This window comes from Cheilinus undulatus, linkage group 16 (assembly GCF_018320785.1).
Source record: "Cheilinus undulatus linkage group 16, ASM1832078v1, whole genome shotgun sequence".
NCBI lineage: Eukaryota > Metazoa > Chordata > Actinopteri > Labriformes > Labridae > Cheilinus > Cheilinus undulatus.
This window is the reverse complement of record NC_054880.1, coordinates 41,576,104-41,598,339: the sequence shown is the minus strand read 5'-3', so window position 1 is coordinate 41,598,339 and position 22,236 is coordinate 41,576,104. Positions and strand designations below refer to the sequence as shown.

At 39.5% G+C, this 22,236-nt stretch overlaps 1 protein-coding gene across 1 annotated transcript in view; it reads right to left on the bottom strand.

Annotated features, from left to right (window-relative positions):
- Positions 1–22,236, bottom strand: part of adgrb2 (adhesion G protein-coupled receptor B2) — a 344,844-nt gene that overhangs the window by 60,288 nt on the left and 262,320 nt on the right. The window contains exons 19-21 of the mRNA XM_041809355.1: positions 20,059–20,209; positions 15,459–15,528; positions 6,704–6,770 (exon numbers count right to left, since the gene is read on the bottom strand). Of these exons, the coding sequence (XP_041665289.1) occupies positions 6,704–6,770; positions 15,459–15,528; positions 20,059–20,209 (288 nt within the window). The remainder of the gene's footprint in view (positions 1–6,703; positions 6,771–15,458; positions 15,529–20,058; positions 20,210–22,236) is intronic.

The following is a 22,236-nucleotide window of genomic DNA, read 5'->3' as shown; positions in this document are numbered from 1 at the left end:
TTAAGCCTGCCAAACATCTGGCCATAGTGACCCAGTGATCAAGATTCTAATAGACGCTGACGCACACGCAGATCTGAGCCAAGCTTTGCCACAAGCGAGCCTTTGCCTTGAAATCCTGCCCGTTTTGGAGATTTTCCATACTGGCGGCATGTTACTTCTAATCCTTCCAGTGTTCACTCATACTCTTTCACCCTGTATGGCTTTCTCTGTGTTTGGTTATTCATCTGCAGATGTCAGCGCTGAGGTGAACTGCAGAAAAAAATGACATTCATTCATACATATACTATGTGTTCAATGCATTTCTTTTCTAACAAGGTCCTTAAGTGAATGCCTGCCTGGATTTTTCCCTTCATCTATCACCATGAGCAGCATCTGGCTTGGCAGGAGAATTTTATAGATTCTATACACACTGGACAGAAATCCTGAAGGAAAGATATTTAAAGTCTAGCTTTCATGTGGTCAGTTGAATTCCCAGTTTTTGCAGAAGCTGGATTTATTCTTGAAGCCTATTGCTTTGCTACATCGAGAGTACGTCTGGCAGCTTTTGCAAATTGCTAAAAACTCCTTCCCTCTGATCTCCTTCCCTCTCATGTGTTCACTGCGGCCGCTGAAAAGTACTTCGGATGTGCCGGATTGTGAGAGACTTATTGTCATGCTAGTCATGTCTGGCCCCGGCTCTGTTAGTCAGCATCATCCTGCTCTGCTATTTGCCCAAGGCCAGGTTCATTAATTAGAGAAGATTCCTGTGGGAAGGTCTGCGTTTCTCTGTCCCGGCGTCCCACTCTCATTACAGCTGTTTGTTAGAGTTGGGGCCCCTGCAACAACACCAGGGGGCCAGGGACCATTACAGCAGCTGGAGTGTGGATTGTGCATCGACATTGTGGCGGTAGCAGTGGTACAAAGTTGGAGAAGTTCCAAGACACGAGGCAAAAACAAACAAAAAATGGAAACAGCTATCCAGTGATTTTTAATATAATGGCCGTGACCTTTAGACCCGTATATTCTGTATGGAGACAAAAGTATCACAACTTTCTTTTAAAGCTTCTGGAAGTTTTGCAAGAGTAAACATTTTTGATACAAAAGTGTATTGTCTTATTCAGCTTTCTGAAGCCTGCGAGCAACAGATATTCAGCGCTGTCAAACAAACTGGTTGAAAATGGCTAGTTTTGCTATTCAGACCGATCCTTGTGACTGTGTATTGATTGATATCTGCCTGGCCTCAGAATGTAGCACCACAAGAGTTCACAAAAAGCCTCAACATGTGTGACTGTCAGCTATTGGCCTTTCACATAATGCAAATGCTCTGCACACACAATGAAACAGATATCTTGTCAAGGTAAAGTTTTAGAATCAGTCAGACAGAACTCAAGGTGCTTTACACAGTAAAAAACAGCATTTAAAATAGATAAAAAGGCATTATTGCAGAGGACAATCCGTGATTTTACTACCTTTACACCATCTAATGCAAACAACACTCCTGCTGAGGCAGGCATAGTATGTGGTCAGTTGCACTGATTTGTTTGTCTAGTGCTGTAAACCTTGTCAGTTATTTCCAAGTAAGATCTTATTAGGCCTTGAAGGATTTTGTTGGACTAATTTCTAATTAGCTCAACAAATGTTTATTTTTTTTTCAAGGAAAATGGTTGGGAAACACTGCACTAGATGACTTTTAACTCACTGAGTGCCAGCCCTTTTATAAAATGGAAAGTGGCTTGTGCCAGCGTTTTTGGCCATTTTGAGTCATCTTTCAAGATCCAAAACACCAAATAGCTCAAATGAAAGAAGAAACTCTCTTTTTCATCATGGAAAAAAACATTTGTTTATAGTTTGTTCCATTCTTGATTTATCTGAAGATGAATAGAGGCTAGTTTCACCAAAAAGACCACTTTTTTTCTAGAAAGCTGAGAAAAATGCATTTTTGTGAAAGAGAGTCTGTCAAGCAGAACAGTGATTTGAATGTTATAATTTTTCCTTCAATAACATAAAAGACATCTGAAAATTGTATCACAAATGTTATTTTATTGTAAAATAAATAACAATGCTTCCAGTCACTGTCATGCCATTCACACTCTGGAACTGGACGGCCTCCTGGGACCCCCCATACGACCACGTCCTCTCCTGCTTGTCGCTGTATGCATCCAGCTGGCGAGAGGCTGCCTTATTTCTCCGACGCACAGGGAGAACCTTGCGGCATTCTTTAGCCTCTTGTTTGGCATAGACGGATGAATAAAAGCGCCGATCCCTGGACTCGCTGTCGTTAAGTTCAGTGTTGGTTTCAGTGAGTAAGCGATTTCTCAGGCAAAAGTTGAACGTTTCTTCCAGCGTCTAAGTTAGAACTTTTAGCTTAGGTTACCTCTGTAACGATCGCTCTGCTCTTTGACCCCAGGGTCTCCACCTCTGATGTTTGATCTACCGTCACTTCCGACTGTAGTGTTCCGACTACGTATCCCAGAAGCCCTAAAATTACTCACAGGGAGCGTGAGAGCGCCCCCTTGTGCCAGTCGTCAAAAAAACACTTTGACGTATATATACGTCTATGGCGCTCAAGCGTTGGTTTTTAAATGGCGTATATATACGTCAATGGCACTCAATGAGTTAAGTCTGAATTTGGACCTGATTTGCCACTTACACAGGGGTGTCAAACTCAAGGCCCAGAGGCCAAATCCAGCCCATGGAACACTTAAATCCAGCAACATCATATGATATTTCTGTTATTACTGGCCCATCAACATGCAGATTTCCTCAAGTATAAAAATGTCAAAGTATCCTTGATGATTTAAGATATCTGTGTTAAATCATAATTTCTGAAAGATGGAGTAAAAATAATTCGTAAAAAAAAAAGGAATGAGGGAAAAGAAATTGATTTGTGTTTTAATTTCATGTTTTCATTTTTTTCATCTTACAGTAAGGACTCAAACTTGGGATTTTGGTTTTTTATTTTGTACTTTGAGCATTTTAACTCATAATTTTGACTTCTTATAAAGTATTTTGAGCTTTATGATTCATATTTTTTTCATAATTCACAAAAGTCATGTTTTGACATTTTTAACTAATGATGTTGTATTTTATCACATATTTTCGACTCCTTACTTTGACTCCATAATCCCACAGTTTGACCTTTTAGACTCACAATTAAAAAATATGAATCATATTTTTACTTTTAATTTCATGATTACAAATTTATTTGTAGATTTATTTGCTTTCTAATATATTTGCCTTTAAAAACATAATTTTTCAATTTCATGTTTTGACCTTTTTGAAGTAAGAAATTTACTTTTCTCAGGTTATGAGACTTCAACCTCAAATTAATTCATCATCGGTGCAAAGTTTTTTTATGTACTGTATATATTTTATTAGTGGTGAAATGAGGTTGACAGTTTATGGTTAAAACAGTGACCCTGTTAGGCCCTCTGGTTAGACATGAATCCAGAATTCAGCCCCTGCTGTGATTGAGTTTGACACCCCTGCACTAACAGTTAAGCATCTAAGGTCTGATTTTGAGGCCTGTCCCAACTGATTATTTGTTCAAATAATCCTCAAATGTTCTGCTTAAATACTGTATGTTTATTTTATCTGCCTCTGAATGAGTTAACCTTTCGAAGCAAATGGATTTGCCAGACTCCAGGCTGTCTGTCATCAGGCAAATCCATCTTGCAAACCTCCAATCTACGTTTGTGCCAAACCAAAAACTGTTCGGACCAATCAGCATCAATTGAGGAGAATGAGACGGTAGCTACAGGAGGGGTTTAGTGGAACTCAGTGCTGATGCAATGGCTGCCACCAGTGCACTGATTAGCTTGAATCTAAGTAAAGTATAGTGACAGTTAGATCCAGGTGGGGTAGTAGGCAATGGCTGCATGTAGCCTGGGTGGCCTTTTAATCAGAACTGGACCACATTTCTTTATTAAAACAAGAACAAAGAGCCACTCTGAAAGCTTGTCACTCCTCTTTCTGCCTATTTTGGCATGAGTTTGGGATTGTTATGGGTGAGGTTTGCCGGTGTATACAATGGCTTTTGCAGTGGAAGCTATTAGCTCAGTTGTGGCTTTAGTATAGCTGCAGTTTAATCGGAACTGGACCATAATTGAGCTTACCTTGCTTACTTTTGTCGTGATGTAGGCAAGCAGCAAAAGAGGCTGGTACAAAAACGGCGGAATAGATTAGCGCCAGTTTTATCAAAACTTGACGTCATATCTTCATTAAAAGAAGATCAAAGAACAGCATTGAGTTGTTTTCTATTGTTTTCACAAAAGTCATGTACTGACAGGTCTACAGTCGCCATAGTTCACGTTATTCAGTTCACTATGGCGTTTACTCCTCTGTAGCGGCGCACCTTGGTTTGGGACTATGTCATGTGTTTTGTTGCTCTGATTGGATCGTAAAGATGTGACAGACAGAACGTTCATCCAATCACCCTCCAAGGCTCTGCCCTTTCCCAAATGCCGTCTATGGAAGGTTTACCTTGCGTGTCAGGTTACAACTGACCATAGAGCCACAGTGGAGGTTTGACTTGGCAGAGATGTTCTCGTGTGTCTCCTGACTGGCTTCAGCATGAGTTTCATTCACCAAGAGGCTCTGCTGTTCAGAAACTTTGGCAGCATTAGCCTGTCTGCTCAGGTTACTACTGGAGAAGTGCATGCATGCAACCTCATTTGTCTTGTTGATGTGATTAGCCCATAATAAATTTAAAAGACAGAGAATTTGCCCAATCACGTTCTGAAAATTTTTAAAAAGTTCTGCCCTTACCAAACGTTTTGCATGGGAGGTTTCCCAGATGGATGTAAATAGTCCATCCGACGTGTCAGGTAATGAACGAGTAGGAACCTCATAGGAATACCTCTAAAGCCAGTGAGAGCAAGCAAACCAGGAAGCGCAATCAACCTAAAGCTTTACAGCTCACAAACATGGCAGCAAACATAAACACAACTTTACTATGTTTCCAGCCAGGATTTCACCCGAGACTTTATTCTATTTTTTGTCAGGTTTTCTGCTGCAAAAAAGACAACATGTGCGGACAGCCAGCTGATGACGTAGATTGTTCTCCATACTCTTCTAAATACCATTGGGAAGCAGATGGATTTGCTGTTTCCCTTCTAAACAGTTTGGGCCTGGTTAGAAAGTGACAGGACCAATCAGCGGTCGAGGGGCAGTGCTTTCAAGCGCGGCGGAGTCATGATGTAAGCAAGCAGCAACAAGAGGCCGGTGCAACTATGACCGAGAACATTAGTGTGGATGCTGCTATAGCATCAGTTTTATCAGTACTTGATGAAATTTCTTCGTTAAAAGAAGAACAAAGAACAGCAGTGAGTTGTTTTCTGTTCAAAATTGACAAAAGTCGTGTACTGACATGTCTACAGTCGCCATGGTTTGCTTCATGCTGTTCTGTATGGAGTTTACTCCTTCAGTAGGAGTGCTACTCAGGAGCGGCTACGTCACATGTTTTGTTGCTCTGATTGGCCAATAAAAATGTGACAGACGTTCATCAGATCGTTCGACCACAGGCTCTGCCCTTTCCAACTCGCTATCTATGGAAGGTTTTCCAGATGGATGTGTGAAACAATCCATCTGACATGCCAGGTCACTTCTTAAATGAGTTTTTGTAAGATCTCGTGTCTGTGGAATCTGTACTGTAAAGTTGTTGCTTTAAACGGCAGGTTTGTGGTCTTGCAGTCTCAACAAATTCCCTCGTGAATTAAGATGTTAAAAATAGGTCAGAACTGTTCTTATATCTCATCTTTTTAAAAGAGTTTGAGATTGAAAAATCCTCTTAGCCTTATTATGTCCTATATCAACATTAGATTTTGTGAGAGAAAGCGACAACCTAGATCTTTTTCTAATGCCTTAACATTTAAATAACAGCAGCATTTGAGGACACCACATCATCATAATCATGAATATTCAGCTCTGAAGAATGCCTGCTACCTGGAGTCACTAAATGAAATGAGTCACCACTTTCTTGTCAGAAATGTACTTTAAAAACATTCATTACATCCTGAACACCTGCAATGCTGTCACACTTCTTCCCTGACATGAACCGTCCATGAAGTGTGAAAAACAAGAAAAGGAACGCCTTATGCATGAGGAAACTCACAAACACACCAACGGGAGCGACAACAGCGGAGGTAGCTCCAGCAATTACCAAACTCAAGTTTAGAAGCACATTCAGGGTTATTGGACTCAAATATGGAAGGATCCATGCCGGAATTAATTTAGGAGAAATTAGCTAATCCTGGAACACAACAACAGATGATTAAATCGCCACTGAGATGCAATCAATACAGCCTGTTTTGCAGCCGAACAATCAGAAGTACACTGAGTTTGTGTGATTTACAAGAGTAACTTAACATTTCTTTGTGTCAGAAATGGTGCTTATTATTATGTGTAGCTCACTTTAGATTCAAAATGTAAAATGCATGTGTTATAGTTTTTATTTTGCCCTAAATTGACTGTAAGTACACATAAGAGTGAGGCAGGCTTGTGCACTGCCAGGGAGCTCCTGTCTAATGGATGTCTTTCTGGCCTGACATTTTAAACTCACCGATCAAAGTGCTCATGTCATCATTTTGTCCTGGACACCCCGGGGTGAGGGGAAAAAGCTGTAGCTGCTTTTAAAGCTCTTGGCTTGGAGGCTAACTTAGCAAAATATTTGAAAAATTATGCAATGCGACCGGCGAGGGAGCGAGCTGTGTTTGGACTGACTCACCAACACGATGACAGCAGCAGGTCCAACGAAGGCATAAAGCAGCCCGCCCTCCAAGGATAACCAGCAACTAGAGCACAAAAAGAAAAAGCATTTGAAGCACAAAATACAGCAAAGTCGCATAATTACTTCAGTAGAAAACATCACTTTAACAAATTCAGGTCACTTTTCCCTTGCTGCCAGTGCCAAGTACTTAACCACAACAAATACACAACCAATTACAGGGATCACATTAACTTGAATTCTCTAAGTGAGAGATAGAGCAGCCATGTCTTTGGCTGGGTAAGCGTCTGTTTCTGCAAATATTGCCCTCAGTGCTGAGCACATTTGTTATGTACATTTCCTAAAACATGCCCTCAAATTGTAAATGGTCTTGTGAAATTTAATAGTGGAAGCTATTGAGAGTTAATGAGTTTAAATGTGTCCTCCAGTGATGTCATCAGAGCGCTACCGAATCCCCTCTGTTGTCTTAATTGCAGCTCAATAAAAAGGAAGATGAAAACACACATCCCAAAAGCTAATCTACAGCCTGTGTATTAATGGGATGTTAAATACAGTGAGAGGGAATTCATTGGTAAACATTGTTAAAGTATTTTCATTGAATCAATTATGCTTTTAACTGGGTACTACGACCCTACAGTTACTGTACTCGTATTTTCTTAAATGTTTAAGGGGTCATTGCTTGAATGTGATGCAGCAAAAATCCTAAAAACGCATGGCTCATGACATCATAAGAACTCGCTGCCATCGCTCACTCCTTAACTGATAAAAAATCTTGCATCAGAGCATTTAAAGTAGCTTACATAGCTTAGTTTTATCTGAAATGTCCTGCAAATCTAATCAGCTTACAACTAAAGGAAACTGAATTTACAGCAGTTCTTTCAAATATGAGCTTGTGCTCTTGTGCTTTTGTCCTTCTGCTGTATGCTGTGTATTATAGGCGGCAGTTTGAAGTGGCTTAGTTGGTGTAATCATACTTAAGCACCATTTAAACAGAAAAGTGGAGACAATTAAAGGGTTCTTATTTACACTATCTTGCCAGCTTTAGCACAAAATGTTCAAGGGGGAACAGATTAGCTGACTTTTAAACTGTTGCTCTTAAAGACACTTAATGATGCTTTTTCCACTTGAAATGTGTTGCTTTTTCAGAGTATTTACAGAAAATCTGACATCAGCTTTAGTACTTATTCAACAACCTCAATATGTTTCAAGACCACATTGCATCTTCAATTTCTAACCATGTGAGGCAGTTAAGTCGGCTGTTTTCTGCAGAGTATAAGATAAAATTGTGACAAAATAGACAAGAAAATGCAGACAATTTTTATTTCTGTAGCGTAAATAAAGCTCCCTTCCAGATTCTAGTAGTGCTAACATAAACAGTCTCGGTGCTCATATTACACTAGACAAAAGATTCTGACAAGCTGCATTTTATTTGAAAACTCCTGTAAAATATTTACAGTTATTTAATCTATACATACAATTAATGAATCCATTCACTGCAACTTGAATTCTGTAAGAAAGCTCAATGTGGCAAAGCTGCATGCTGTAGAGTGATCACTGTCTGGATTCCTTTGCTCATGTTTCTGGTGGATTATCATTGTTTCTGATGTTGAATACTTCTACTTGTAAAGCAGATGGATACACCCGTTTCTGTGTTTTTCACTGGCGAATCCATCTTGCAAAGCTCCCGTCTGAACAGTTTGGGCCCAGTTAGAAAGCGACAGGACCAATCAGTGATGAGGGGCAGTGCTTTCAGGAGTGGTCGTGACGTAAGCAAGCAGCAACAAGAGGCCGGTGCAATTATGGCAGAAGAGCTTAGCGTGGATGCTGCTTAAGTGCACGTTTTATCAGAACTTGACGACATTTCTTCGTTAAAAAAACAAAGAACAGCAGTGAGTTTTCTTTTCAAAACTGACAAAAGTCGACATGTCTCGGTAGCTGCGCACGCGCACCTCAGTCATGGCTACGTCATGTGTTTTGTTGCTCTGATTGGCCCATAAAGATGTGACATACTGAACATTCATCCAATCACATTCTGAGTTTTTTTTCAAAGCCTCTTCCCTTTCCCAAACGCTTGGTATTGAAGGTTTCCCAGATGGATGTGTGAAACAAATCCATCTGGCGTGTCAGGTTAGAATACTTCTGCATCATGGGTGAGCGTATCCACTGAGTTGGCCACCACCTGCCTGTGTCAGGGGATGGGCTATAGCAGTGATCATCAACTGGAGGCCCACATCATCCCCCCATGGCTGCCCATGCGGCCCCCAGAGGAAAAATAAATTCAGAAAATTTGAGAAGGAAACAATATGGCATTCTATAGTTACACTTTGTTTTCCTTAAAGATTAAATAAAACCTACAACTTATCAACTTTTCAAACAAGAGGCAAATAGGTATTGTATTTCTGTAATTCGGCATGGTGAAAAAAAGAAACCAAAAAAAAAAAAAAAAAAAGTGTTGTTCCAGTCTTGATTAAAACTGCATTTTTTAAGTCTCTATGAGGATGCAATTTTCACAAAATATCTGTTTCCTACATGTGTATTCCACCAATCATGACATAGCTTATTAGCATCAAACTCAGTGAGAGACATCAAGAAGGCTCCAGAAATATGTAGCTAGAAAATCTTAATCGACCCCTTGTGGCTGGCTTCAGTGTAGCTGATAAGTACGTAAGAGGTGATAAGTATAATACCTCACTGTTAAAAACTTTGTTCCATTAAAAAAATAATAAGAATATGTTAATATTGCTTTTATTTTAGTTTATTTCAATGTTTCCCCCCCACAGTTTCTGTCAAGAAAAAGCTGGCTCTTGAATGGAGTTGATGATCTATGGTAAAGAGGGGTAGGCTGAACTTCAACTCAGAGCATATTGCAGCTCTGGATGTGTCTCTTTGCTTCATCTTTGCCATTAGACACCTGATTTTGCTACAGGTGTTCAAAGCAAGGTGTAAATTTGTATTAATTGTGAACAATGCACTGCACCATGTCAATTAAACTTATAAGAACCTCAAAGCCCCACCCAATGTAGAAGGATTTAACACAATGTTATGTTAAAAGTGCACTTTAATGGGGAAAAAATCCACACTGTGACTGTTAAAAATTAAGACTCAGAATCTGTGGGAATCATCTCCTCAGAAAAGTTGTGCTGGTTGGACTGATGGAATCCTCACTATAGGCAGTGAGGTTGAGCAGATTAGGAAGCATCAACAACTGAATGTCGCATACTTTCACAGAATTACAGGCTGCATTGGTTACTATCTGACATCCATTATGTTGAAAGATAACCATGAAAGCAGCGTACAAAAACTAACACAGTGCACTTAATTACTTTATTCTGGACAACTGTATGGCTGTGGTATTTATTTTAGTTGAATTCAAGGCTGGAAATTGCAGCAACATCACTTCTGGGCAGCATGAAGCAACATTATTTTTTCTTCCTGTACTCCATAGTGCTTTCACACATCCTTAAATTTTTAAGATGAGCTAATAATGTGAACTCAAACTGCTCAATTTGTCCACATTAAGTTGGACTGAGCCCAAATGTAAGAACACAGCAGGAAATCTTCTGGAAAATTGATCATGAGTGAGCGAGAGAGAGTGATAACTTTATATCCTTTAATCCGCATTCTACTGATGCAATCTCTGTGCACGCAATGAAACCCTTCATTATGTTTTCTGTTTGTGTTTGATTGATGTAAAAGCAAAAACTCTCAACATAGAAAGCAACACCATTGCTCAGAAGCCCACCATTTCTTTTTTGTTTGTTTTTGTCATGCCCTGCCCTTTAAGATCCCCTCCCCCTTGTACAGAGATGGTATCTTGCTGTATGATGAAAATGTTGACAGTTACCTTGAGAGGAATCAGAGCTGCCTGGCTAAAGTTTCATTGAGACTTGGGAATGCATATGTGAAAACAGCCTTAAAAATATCTGGAATAAACTTAAAAATGTCTTTTATTTAGACGCCCTAGAGAGGGTCTGCACTGTGCATAGTACATGTTAAAACAGAAGCAACAGACTTTTGATACTAAAAGCCCTGATTAATACAACCAAACACCTTTCTATGTTTTAATTCTTTTAGACCTTAGTGCAGCTTTGGATATCACTGATCATACCATTTGTAATTAAACATCTTAAACACTGGGTGGGTATCAAGGCCACTACACTTGGCTGGTTTTATTATTTTCCTTAACTAAAAGCTTTGCAGTCCCCATAGGTAATCACTCTTCCTTTACCTCTACTTTTATCTGTGGTGTACCAACTGTTCAGCTTTAGATTCAGCTTTATTCTCAATCAACATGATAACACTTGGCTAAAGTACCATAATGTTTATCTTCACTACTATGCATATGACACACAGATATAATAGTCATCATAGGTAATCCCTGTTCTTTGACCTCTTCTATTACCTGTGGTGGACCACAGGGTTTGGTTTTAGATCCAATTTAATTTGTCTTCTCTTTAACTTGGCTAAAGTGCCAAGATTTCACTCTTCGCTGCTATGCAGATGACACACAGATATTGCTGTGTAGGCAAACACTCTTCCTCTACCTCTTCTATAACCTGTGGTAGACCACAGGGTTTAGTTTTAGGTCCCTTTTGTTTCCATCTTCATGATGCCACTCTGCTAAAGTGCCATAATTTAATTCTGCGCTGCTATGCAGATGACACACATATATATTAGTCATCATAGGTATTCACTTTTCTTGACCTCTTCTATTACCTGTGATGGACCACAGGTTCCGGTTTTAGGTCCAATTTAATTTGTCTTTTTTTTTACTTGGCCGAAGTGCCATGATTTCTCTCACTGCTATGCAGATGACACACAGACATATTGGTCATCATAGGTATTTACATATCTCATACCTCTTCTATTAGTTTGGTGTACCACAGGTTTTGGCTTTAAGTCCAATTTTATTTGCAGTCTTTATGTTTGGCTAAAGTACCATAATGTTATCTTCACTACTATGCAGATGACACACAGATATAATAGTCATCATAGGTAATCCCTGTTCTTTGACCTCTTCTATTACCTGTGGTGGACCACAGGGTTTGGTTTTAGATCCAATTTAATTTGTCTTCTCTTTAACTTGGCTAAAGTGCCAAGATTTCACTCTTCGCTGCTATGCAGATGACACACAGATATTGCTGTGTAGGCAAACACTCTTCCTCTACCTCTTCTATAACCTGTGGTAGACCACAGGGTTTAGTTTTAGGTCCCTTTTGTTTCCATCTTCATGATGCCACTCTGCTAAAGTGCCATAATTTAATTCTGCGCTGCTATGCAGATGACACACATATATATTAGTCATCATAGGTATTCACTTTTCTTGACCTCTTCTATTACCTGTGATGGACCACAGGTTCCGGTTTTAGGTCCAATTTAATTTGTCTTTTTTTTTACTTGGCCGAAGTGCCATGATTTCTCTCACTGCTATGCAGATGACACACAGACATATTGGTCATCATAGGTATTTACATATCTCATACCTCTTCTATTAGTTTGGTGTACCACAGGTTTTGGCTTTAAGTCCAATTTTATTTGCAGTCTTTATGTTTGGCTAAAGTACCATAATGTTATCTTCACTACTATGCAGATGACACACAGATATAATAGTCATCATAGGTAATCCCTGTTCTTTGACCTCTTCTATTACCTGTGGTGGACCACAGGGTTTGGTTTTAGATCCAATTTAATTTGTCTTCTCTTTAACTTGGCTAAAGTGCCAAGATTTCACTCTTCGCTGCTATGCAGATGACACACAGATATTGCTGTGTAGGCAAACACTCTTCCTCTACCTCTTCTATAACCTGTGGTAGACCACAGGGTTTAGTTTTAGGTCCCTTTTGTTTCCATCTTCATGATGCCACTCTGCTAAAGTGCCATAATTTAATTCTGCGCTGCTATGCAGATGACACACATATATATTAGTCATCATAGGTATTCACTTTTCTTGACCTCTTCTATTACCTGTGATGGACCACAGGTTCCGGTTTTAGGTCCAATTTAATTTGTCTTTTTTTTTACTTGGCCGAAGTGCCATGATTTCTCTCATCACTGCTATGCAGATGACACACAGACATATTGGTCATCATAGGTATTTACATATCTCATACCTCTTCTATTAGTTTGGTGTACCACAGGTTTTGGCTTTAAGTCCAATTTTATTTGCAGTCTTTATGTTTGGCTAAAGTACCATAATGTTTCTCTTTGCTGCTATACAAATGACGCACAGATATAATAGTCATCATAGGTATTTACTGTATTTTCCAGACTATAAGTCACACTTTTTTTCATAGTTTGGCTGGTCCTGCGACTCATAGTCAGGTGCGACTTATATATCAAAATATATATAATTTAAAATGTTTTTAAATTCATACTGACTGACATGAACCAAGGAGTAAACATTACCGTCTACAGTTGCGAGAGGGCGCTCTAGGCTTGTGACATATGCTTCTCCTGTACCACTGAAAAATTTACTGAAACGTTAATTTAAAGATTACAGAGAAAGACTGAACACAAACAAAATGCCCCCAAAAATAGAATCCTATTCTGCAGATTACAAACTGCAGGTAGTAAAATATGCAGCCGAAAACGGTAATCGAGCAGCAGAAAGAAAGTTTGGAATGAGTGAGAAACTTGTGAGGGACTGGCGAAAAGCAGAGGTTACTCTTAACTGCAATGAAGAAAACAAAGAAAGCTAATCGCGGGCTTAAAGCAAGATGGCCAGAGCTGGAGGAACAAGTCCACAGATGGGTGCTTGAACAACGTGCTGCCGGGAGAGGCTTGCCAGTGGTGCAGTTAGGTCTCCAGGCCCTGGTAGTTGCCAAGGAGACGAATATAAATGACTTTGCAGGCGGGCCTTCTTGGTGTTACCGCTTCATTCAACACAACCGCCTTTCTATCAAAGTACGGACAACAATGTGTCAGAAACACATAAAATTAATACAACTTATAGTCCAGTGTGACTTATTCATGTTTTTTCCACTTCATGATGCATTTTTTGACTGATGCGACTGATACTCTGAAGCGACTTATACTCCAGAAAATACGGTACTTTTCATTGACCTCTTCTATTACCTGTGATGTACCACAGGTTTCGGTTTTAGGTCCGATTTAATGTGTCTTTTCTTTTGCTTGGCTAAAGTGCCAAGATTTCACTCTGCACTGCTATGCAGATGACACAAAGATATTGTAGTCATTGTAGGTAATCACACTTTCTCTACCTCTACTGTTACCTGTGGGGTACCACAGGGTTCGGTTTTAGGTCATTTTTTTTTTTTTTTTTTACATCTTCATGATTCCACTTGGCTAAAGTACCATCATGTCTCTCTTCACTGCTATGCAGATGACACACAGATCAGTGATCTGTGAACAGATCAGTCATCTTGGGTATTCCCTTTTCTTATACAGTGTTTGGCTTTAAGTCCAATTTTATTTGCCATCTTCATGTTTGGCTAAAGTACCATAATGTTTCTCTTCACTGCTATGCAGATGACACACAACCATTACAGTTATCATAGGTATTCACTTTTCTTCTACTCTCTCCTCTCTTACCTTCGGTGAGGTTCCATTTTAGGTCCAGTTCAATTTTCTCTATCTTTATAACTTCACTTGTCAGTGCTATCCAGATGGCGCACTCAATGTAGTCATCACAGGTAATCATCTATCTCCATATCTGCTCTCCACCTATTACCATTGATGTACAGCAGGGTTCAGATTAAGGTCCAGTTTTACCGTGCCTTCTTTTTGTAGTTTTACTTGTAGTCCAACTTGTTTTTCCAACTGAACTCATTCTTTCCACACCCTAACCTCAACAACACAACATGGTGGCGCAGAGCATTAAGGGTAGTAAAAGCTGTGATTTTGACTTGTTTTTTTTAAACCTTTTGCTGTTTCTAAGTTTTTTTTTTACTTTGTAGACACAGTACTACCCAACAGTTGCCTGTAGTGTGTAGCAACAGTCTTGTGTTGTTGACATAGCTAATTGGCTAGCAACTAATTGGCTAATGCGAGAATGGCTTTATCAGGGATATCCCGTTTTTTTTCCAACTCATTGTGGTTGTGACATCATCACAGTTACGACCCACGACTTTACAAAAGGAACGCAGGATTATTTTCTGTCTTCATGTTGCACCTTGGCTAAAGTACCATAGTGCCTCTCTTCACTGCTTATGCAGATGACACACAGGTATACCCTCCTTCAAGGCCTGGGGACTCAAGAAGCTCAATGATGTAAACTGCTGGATGGCACAAAACTGCCCTTATCTTAATAAGTCATAATCAGAAATAATATTGTTTGGTCTGGTTGATTTCATCAGCAGCAGTTTTGAAACTTTATCCACAAACTTGAAGCTATCAGCCAGAAATGTAGGAGTAATTTCACCACAACCTCGCTTTTGATCCACACATAAAAACAGCTGCATTATCTTGTTTCTTCCGTGTTTCTTATATATTCTGATGAGCCTCTGCAGTATCATTGACCAGCTTTGGTATAAGTTACAGAATAAATAGAATGCAAATATAAATTCATGAACTAGACCTCAGCTTTAAACCCTGAGGGCACAGAGCCTATTTCAAACAGTGTAGGAAAGCTTGGGTTTCCATTAAATTCTGAGCAGTAGGTGCATTTTAAGCTGCTGTGCTATTAGCCCACCCAAACACAAATCAGAGGCAAATCAAAACAGCCTTTTGATTAAGTGATGTTATCCAAAGTGAGACCTGACTGGTTTAAGCAAGAGCGTTGTGAAATGATACTCACTAGCTGGCTGTGCCATAACCTCTTGCCCTGGTGAATCCAACTGACACTGCTACAACTAGAGCTGGAAGACCTGCAGAGAAACAGAGAAAGAAGGAGACCACAAGGGTTAATACGAAGAAAACACACCACCCAGACTCTGTATGGCTCTTCTAAATCAAATACTAAGCACGTATCAGAAAGCAGCACGCGTGATTGAAACTGACTCTCTGCTTTGTGGGTGAGCTTGGATGCTGTGCATGTACACCCTAATCATAAGAGTCTGGGCCATAATCCAAGCATTATACGAGGATATGCAAAACTTTCTCGTTGCATTGATCTCTTCCTGCAGTATGTGACCCTATGCATGAAAAAAGAGTCCATAAAAACATGAGATATAGCTTGAAGTGGTCAGTAAGTCATGCATTAATTAGCTTAATCAAGAGATTTGCACGTGTCTGCATCTGTGTGTAAATGAGAAGGAAGGAGAGTGAGACGACGTGTCACAGCGCCTGTGCCAGAAAAAAAAAGAGAAGGAAATATGCTCGGCCCCCGTAATGAGCTTGGCACTGAAATATTCATGTAATTAACAAAGCAGTGATTATGGCTGCAAATGAAAAGCAATTAGAAAAAGTCATATTAACATTAACAAATAAGATGGTGGTGGTGCTGGGAGGCTAGACTGGTCTGCTAACCAGCAGAGTTTCAATTAGACAGCAGGAACAACAGTTGAGCATTTTACAGATGTAAAATATGGTAAACGTACACCTTTACATTACAGATACATACACAGCTGCTAATCTCACGCTGATCCAGTCACACCCCAAGTCTCCTGTTTCCATGGCAACTGATTTCAATCACATCGTTTGGGGGAGAAAATTGCAGAATGGACGTGCGAAGGATAAGCTGTTTGATCTCTGCAACTCGGCTCGACGTTTCATGCATTTTATGTGCATTTGGAAGTATAATCTTCTACTGCATATCAAATACACACACATACATCCAGCTGCAGACTGTGTCGATATCTCTTTCTCTCTATCTGTGACTGTACAACAATCTATACATTCTCCCCCCTCTGTATCAGCTAAGGGCATCAGTGACTTGGCAGGTTAGAGAGCTGGGATCGATATGATGTGAAATGGACAGACCGTGAGTTCATGTGTGTGTGGCAATGCTGTCAGCGTTGCTTTTAATTTCTGTGGCTATCTCAAAGCATCTGCCCAGCTATACTGATGTTATCATATGTTTTCATTATCCTTTAACATCCTGGGAGCCTGTTGCATCAGGTTGTAGTGCACTGAAAGGACGGCACAATGGGTGATATACAGCAGAGATTACCTCACTCTGAATGCACACAGATCCCTTTGATTGAGTACATAACTAAAGATTACTGTCTAGCTTAAGCTGAATGAGCTCATATTTGCCAAAAACAAGCCTTAAATGGGTGGAAATTTAAATATATAGCAAAGGGAACTTTAAACAAACGAGAACTGAGTGCAGCAAGTTGTCAGTGCAGTAAACAATTCAAGCACTACAACATAATAATGTTTTAATTTTTTTTCATCGAAACTGCCTGCATTCCTACTCTCCATCTCCAATTTATGTCACACAACAGTGGTTCAATCAGCATCCAATTCATGAAAGTGCCTTCATTCACCAAGGAGAAAATTCTCTGGCACAGAACAGTGTCTATATTTCAAGTGACAGCAATGAAAAGAAAAACTTTTATAAGTTTTAAATTGAAGGCCAGCATGTTTTTGAACAGTAGCTTCACAAATCCAAACTTTGGACGCAGTGTAGTGACAAAAATGTTAATAATAATGAATGATAAACTCATTATCCCTTGGTAATTACAATAGAAAAGCACCATAATGCTACATCATCCAAGTAAGACTCAAGTAAACAAGATGAAGGGAGGGGTTATTAGCAAATATTGCTGCTAAATCTTCAAAAACATAAAAATGCACCTTGGGAATTGTGTTTAGTTCACTTTAAATTACAAGATAGTCTTCCCTGACCTTGCAAAGCAGACGGATAGTACGGAAGTAATGTACATGCAGCTGTCACTGCTGCCTACGGTTGTTAAATTGTTGTTCTCACTGCTATGCCTACATGAGAGACACTCTATTTATTACTCTTCGAGAGACTGCAATTACCTGACACTGTGTGTCTAGATATTAATTTGTGCACTCTACTGGTCATCGTGTGCCCAGACCCTACATTTTTGTACTATTTTAGCATGTTATCTTATTTTATTTTATTTTACTTAGCGATGAATTGCGTGTAATTATTGCTTGGTAATATTTATTGTGTGCATGTTATATGTTTGTACTGTAACTTCATGTCTTATTATGTTTTTTTTGTGCTTCCTGCTGAAACCCAATTTGCCCACTGGGACACTAATAAACTTGAACTTGAACTTGAACTTGGATAGATAGATTTCGCATCTGTCATCAGGCAGATCCAACTGAAAACAGACCTGACCAATCAGCATCATTGGATGGGGAACGAGGCTATAGCTGTGGTCGGGGTTTAGCTGTACTGAAAGCCGATAGCAGTGGCTGCTGCCAGCAAAGCATTTAACTTGGATGTAGCCATAGTGAAGCAACAGTTTTATCAGAACTGGAGCACAATTCCCTATTACACCAGAGCATCCTGATGTTTCTGCACTTCTCCCGACCAGTCTCGGCACGAGTTTTTTCCACTAACAAATTCTGCCCTTCAAAAACTATGGTAAGGACTGTCTGCAAAGCTCAGGTTACTTCCAGAGCTGTGCATGCCTTCTGTTTCATTTTGTCTTGTCACTCTTATTGGCTTGTAATGAATGTGACAGACAGGACTTTGTCTTATCTCCTTCTGAAAGTTTTTTGAAAAGCCCTTCCCTTCTTCTGTACAAAAATTTCTCAGATAAAAGTAAAATACTGTGCCTACCAAAAGTGAACACCCGCTTGCATGTTTTACCATTTTACTGATTTTCTTAATCAGTCTTTCTCAATATAATTTGGCTTTTTTGACCAAAGAAATTACAAAAAAAATCTTTAATGTCAAAGTGAAAACTAATTTCTACAAATAAATGTCAATTAAAAAAAGTAAAGTAAAATAAATGACTGCATAAAATATCCACCCCATTTAAAGTGACTAGCCTAATTCAACAGAGGTCCAACCATTTGGTGCTATTAGTCTCATATTTAGTGAATTAGGGACCACCTGAGTGAAGTGAATTTGTCTCAAGTGATTATAGTATAAAGACACCTGTGTCTGGAAGGTCCAGTCACTGGTTACCCAGTATTCATGGCTATCATTACACCAAGAAGCCATAAGAACACCCCAAGCAACTCAGAGAAGATGTTAATGAAACATACAAGTCAGGGGATGGATTAAAAAGAAATGGAAGGAATCCAACACATGTGTAAATCTGCCTCGATCAGGCCGTCATCACAAACTGAGTAACCGTGCAAAAAGGGGACTAAGGTGGGAGGAAACCAAGATGCGTATAACTACTCTGAAGGTGTTACAAGCTTCAATAGCTGAGATGGAGAGACTGTGCAAACAGAAAATGTTGCCCGGGTTTTTCACCAGTCAAAGCTTCATGGCAGAGTGGCAAAGAGAAAGCCACTGTTGAAGAAAACTCTGATTAAATCAGAAGTAGAGTTCACCAAAAGGCATGTGGGAGACTCCATGTTCAAGTGGAAGAAAGGTATTTGGTCTGATGAGACCAAAATGGCGCTTTTTGGCCATCAGACAAAATGCTGTGTTTAGCACAACAAGCGCACCATACCCACTGTGAGAACGCTGGTGGCAGCACCATCCTGCGGGGATGCTTCTCAGCAGCTGGCCTTGGAAGGGTGGTGAAGGTAAAGTGCAAAATGAGTGTGGAAAAATATAGGAAAATCTTGGCAGACAAATTTGTTCAGTCTGCAAGATAATGACCCGAAGCATACAGCAAAGCTACACAGAAATGGTTTATGGACAACAAGGTAAATGTTCTTGACTGGCTGAGTCAAAGCCCATACCTCAATCCAATAGAGAATTTGTGTTTATACAAACTCTAGCTTGCATAACATTAGAATATCTTTCAGCAAAATTATTATTGTTACCTTGATGTAGCTTTCTTTTATGTTTGTTGGGATCATTTCAGGAGAAACAGTCTATAGCCTGTAAGCATTTAAGCCTTCCCCAAAATGTTAGTTTAATGCCATTTCATTTCAGCAAAGTGTAGTCAATGCAGCTTTTGTTCTGCAGTGCAGACGAGGGTGTGTAGAAAAATACTAAACCACTGAGTGGAGTGCTCTACACACACAGTATGAGAATGTTAGGAGCTCTGAGAGAACTATTGGTGTCTGGTATATCAAGTAGGTAATAATGGAACAACAACAATTAACTGCTACATCAGAGATGCAGCTACAGCCCCAACATGTAGCATGGCTGTAATAAGAGTAAAATGTCTAGTTTATGTGGAATAATACTGGCAGTAAAAGTAAGGCTTTTTCCTAATACACTCATATATATTCTGGTCTAGAGAGGGCCTGCACACACCTGAATTTTAACAAAGTTTTGCTGCAGAAGCCAGAATTCCCACAGAAGTCGTGAACATGTGGTAAAGTGGAAAAACGTGTGTGCTCACCCCAGCCGAGGCACAGAAACCGCTTTCGAATGAGTCGTGACCTCATTTTGCCGATGACAGCCAGGTAGGACTGCCACGCCTCCGTCAGCACCCAGCAGAAGGACGCCAAGAAGAAGAAATGCAGGAAGGCAGCGGTCACAGTACAGAGGCCCTGCACAGGGACAGGAAAAAAGCCAGTGGGATAGAAAGAGAGAGAGAGAGAGAGAGAGAGAGCGAAACAGAGTTAGAGAAAAGTCGTTTTGTGAGAGGTGTCATAATGAATCATCTCTTAGGACTAGTCAGCAGAGGAAAATGAAAGCTCTGCAAAATAAAGAGGACAAAGAGGGAAAAAAGTGGAGTCTGATAAAGCACGCTGTGTAGAGGAATAGGATTTGAACCTGGCTCTGCTTTGCTGCTCATTCTGATCAATACTGACCAGCTCACTGTGCGGGGTTGCTTAGTCAGAGGACTCAGATTAGTGTGTGCCAAAAAAAATTAAGCCCACTACTTTGAGAGCTGCGCTGCTGAAAAGATGACTGAGGATGAGTCCTTGAGTGATTTTTGAACAGTTTTGTGCCTGGGCGTCATAGAAAGGGCTCAGTTTGAGCTAAAATAATCAAGATTTTTACAGGGTTTTCTGTAAAAACAGTATTTCCTATGGCAGCTCAAAGTTGACATACAGTATATGTTATCTTACTCTGTTTTCCTGTGATAAGAAGAAACTCCCACTTGTATTCTCAACGTCTCTACTTATTTATCTTGCTACATCAAGATAATTCATGCAGTTTTAATCATATCACGGACAAAAAGCATTAGAAAGTTGCAGCTACCATTGACTACTGCATGGAGCTGCAGCACCCAACATTTTACCCTGCATTCTTTCAAAACAATGGAGATATTAATATAAACTTGGCCTATCAAGCAATTTATCATGATTAATTTCAGAATTTCTGTACTTAATCAGGATCAATCTCCCATGTTTTGTATTTTGAAATTTCACTGTTTAGCATGTTAAACTGTTTTTGTTCCATTTTTATACTTATGTACTGTCTTAAACTAAGGGTAACTGACTTCCTGTTTGGACACAGGCTTTTTTATCTAGAAAGAAAATCTACTTTAGTTAGAATGAAGCCTATGAAATGGTTTCACGCCTGTTAAAGGCACTTATTATAAACTGAAAAAGGGAAAAGGTAAATGTTTGACAAAACAAAATGCAGATAACTTTGGACTTGTCCACTGAGCTGTCTGTGAATTGTTATTTCCAAGTGAATGATGACATTAAGGAGGAGTGGTGGACCTATTCTGTCACTGTGGCCTGCAGGGAGACGCTGCAGTGGCTTCACCAAGACAATCTGTCTGATGACTGTACATCTCTGACAGCCACAGCATCTCTGTCAGAACAGATGTGCCGTTATTTGCAACGTATTTCCAGTTTTAGATTTTCTTTAAATTCAACTTTCTTCCTAAACAAAGTCTGGCAGTTACATTCAGGAAATAACCACATAGTAAACTTTACAGACTGAGGAACATTTCTAAACTGAAACAGAAAACATCAGATGTCTATCTGGGATTAAATTATGTATAGACCTTTTTAAGAAGTAGTTACTTGAATTGTGGCTCGCTTTGGCTTCATTGGCTTTAGCTAAAGCACACGCAGCTATGCTAGCTGAAAAATTACAATTACTAAATGGACCATTGTAGCAAAGTTAGCTTTAGCAACATGAGCTTAAGCCAATGTGCCCAAAGCTAAAATAGGTTACATAGTTTACGTAGCTGTTTTGGGAGTTTTGCTTTAGCTACATTAGATACATAGCTACTTAAGCTACATTAGTTTACATAGTTTACGTAGCTGTTTTGGGAGTTTTGCTTTAGCTACATTAGATACATAGCTACTTAAGCTACATTAGTTCACATAGTTTACGTAGCTGTTTTGGGAGTTTTGCTTTAGCTACATTAGATACATAGCCACTTAAGCTACATTAGTTTACATAGTTTACGTAGCTGTTTTGGGAGTTTTGCTTTAGCTACATTAGATACATAGCCACTTAAAATACATTAGTTTACATAGTTTACGTAGCTGTTTTGGGAGTTTTGCTTTAGCTACATTAGATACATAGCTACTTAAGCTACACTAGTTTACATAGTTTACGTAGCTGTTTTTGGAGTTTTGCTTTAGCTACATTAGATACATAGCTACTT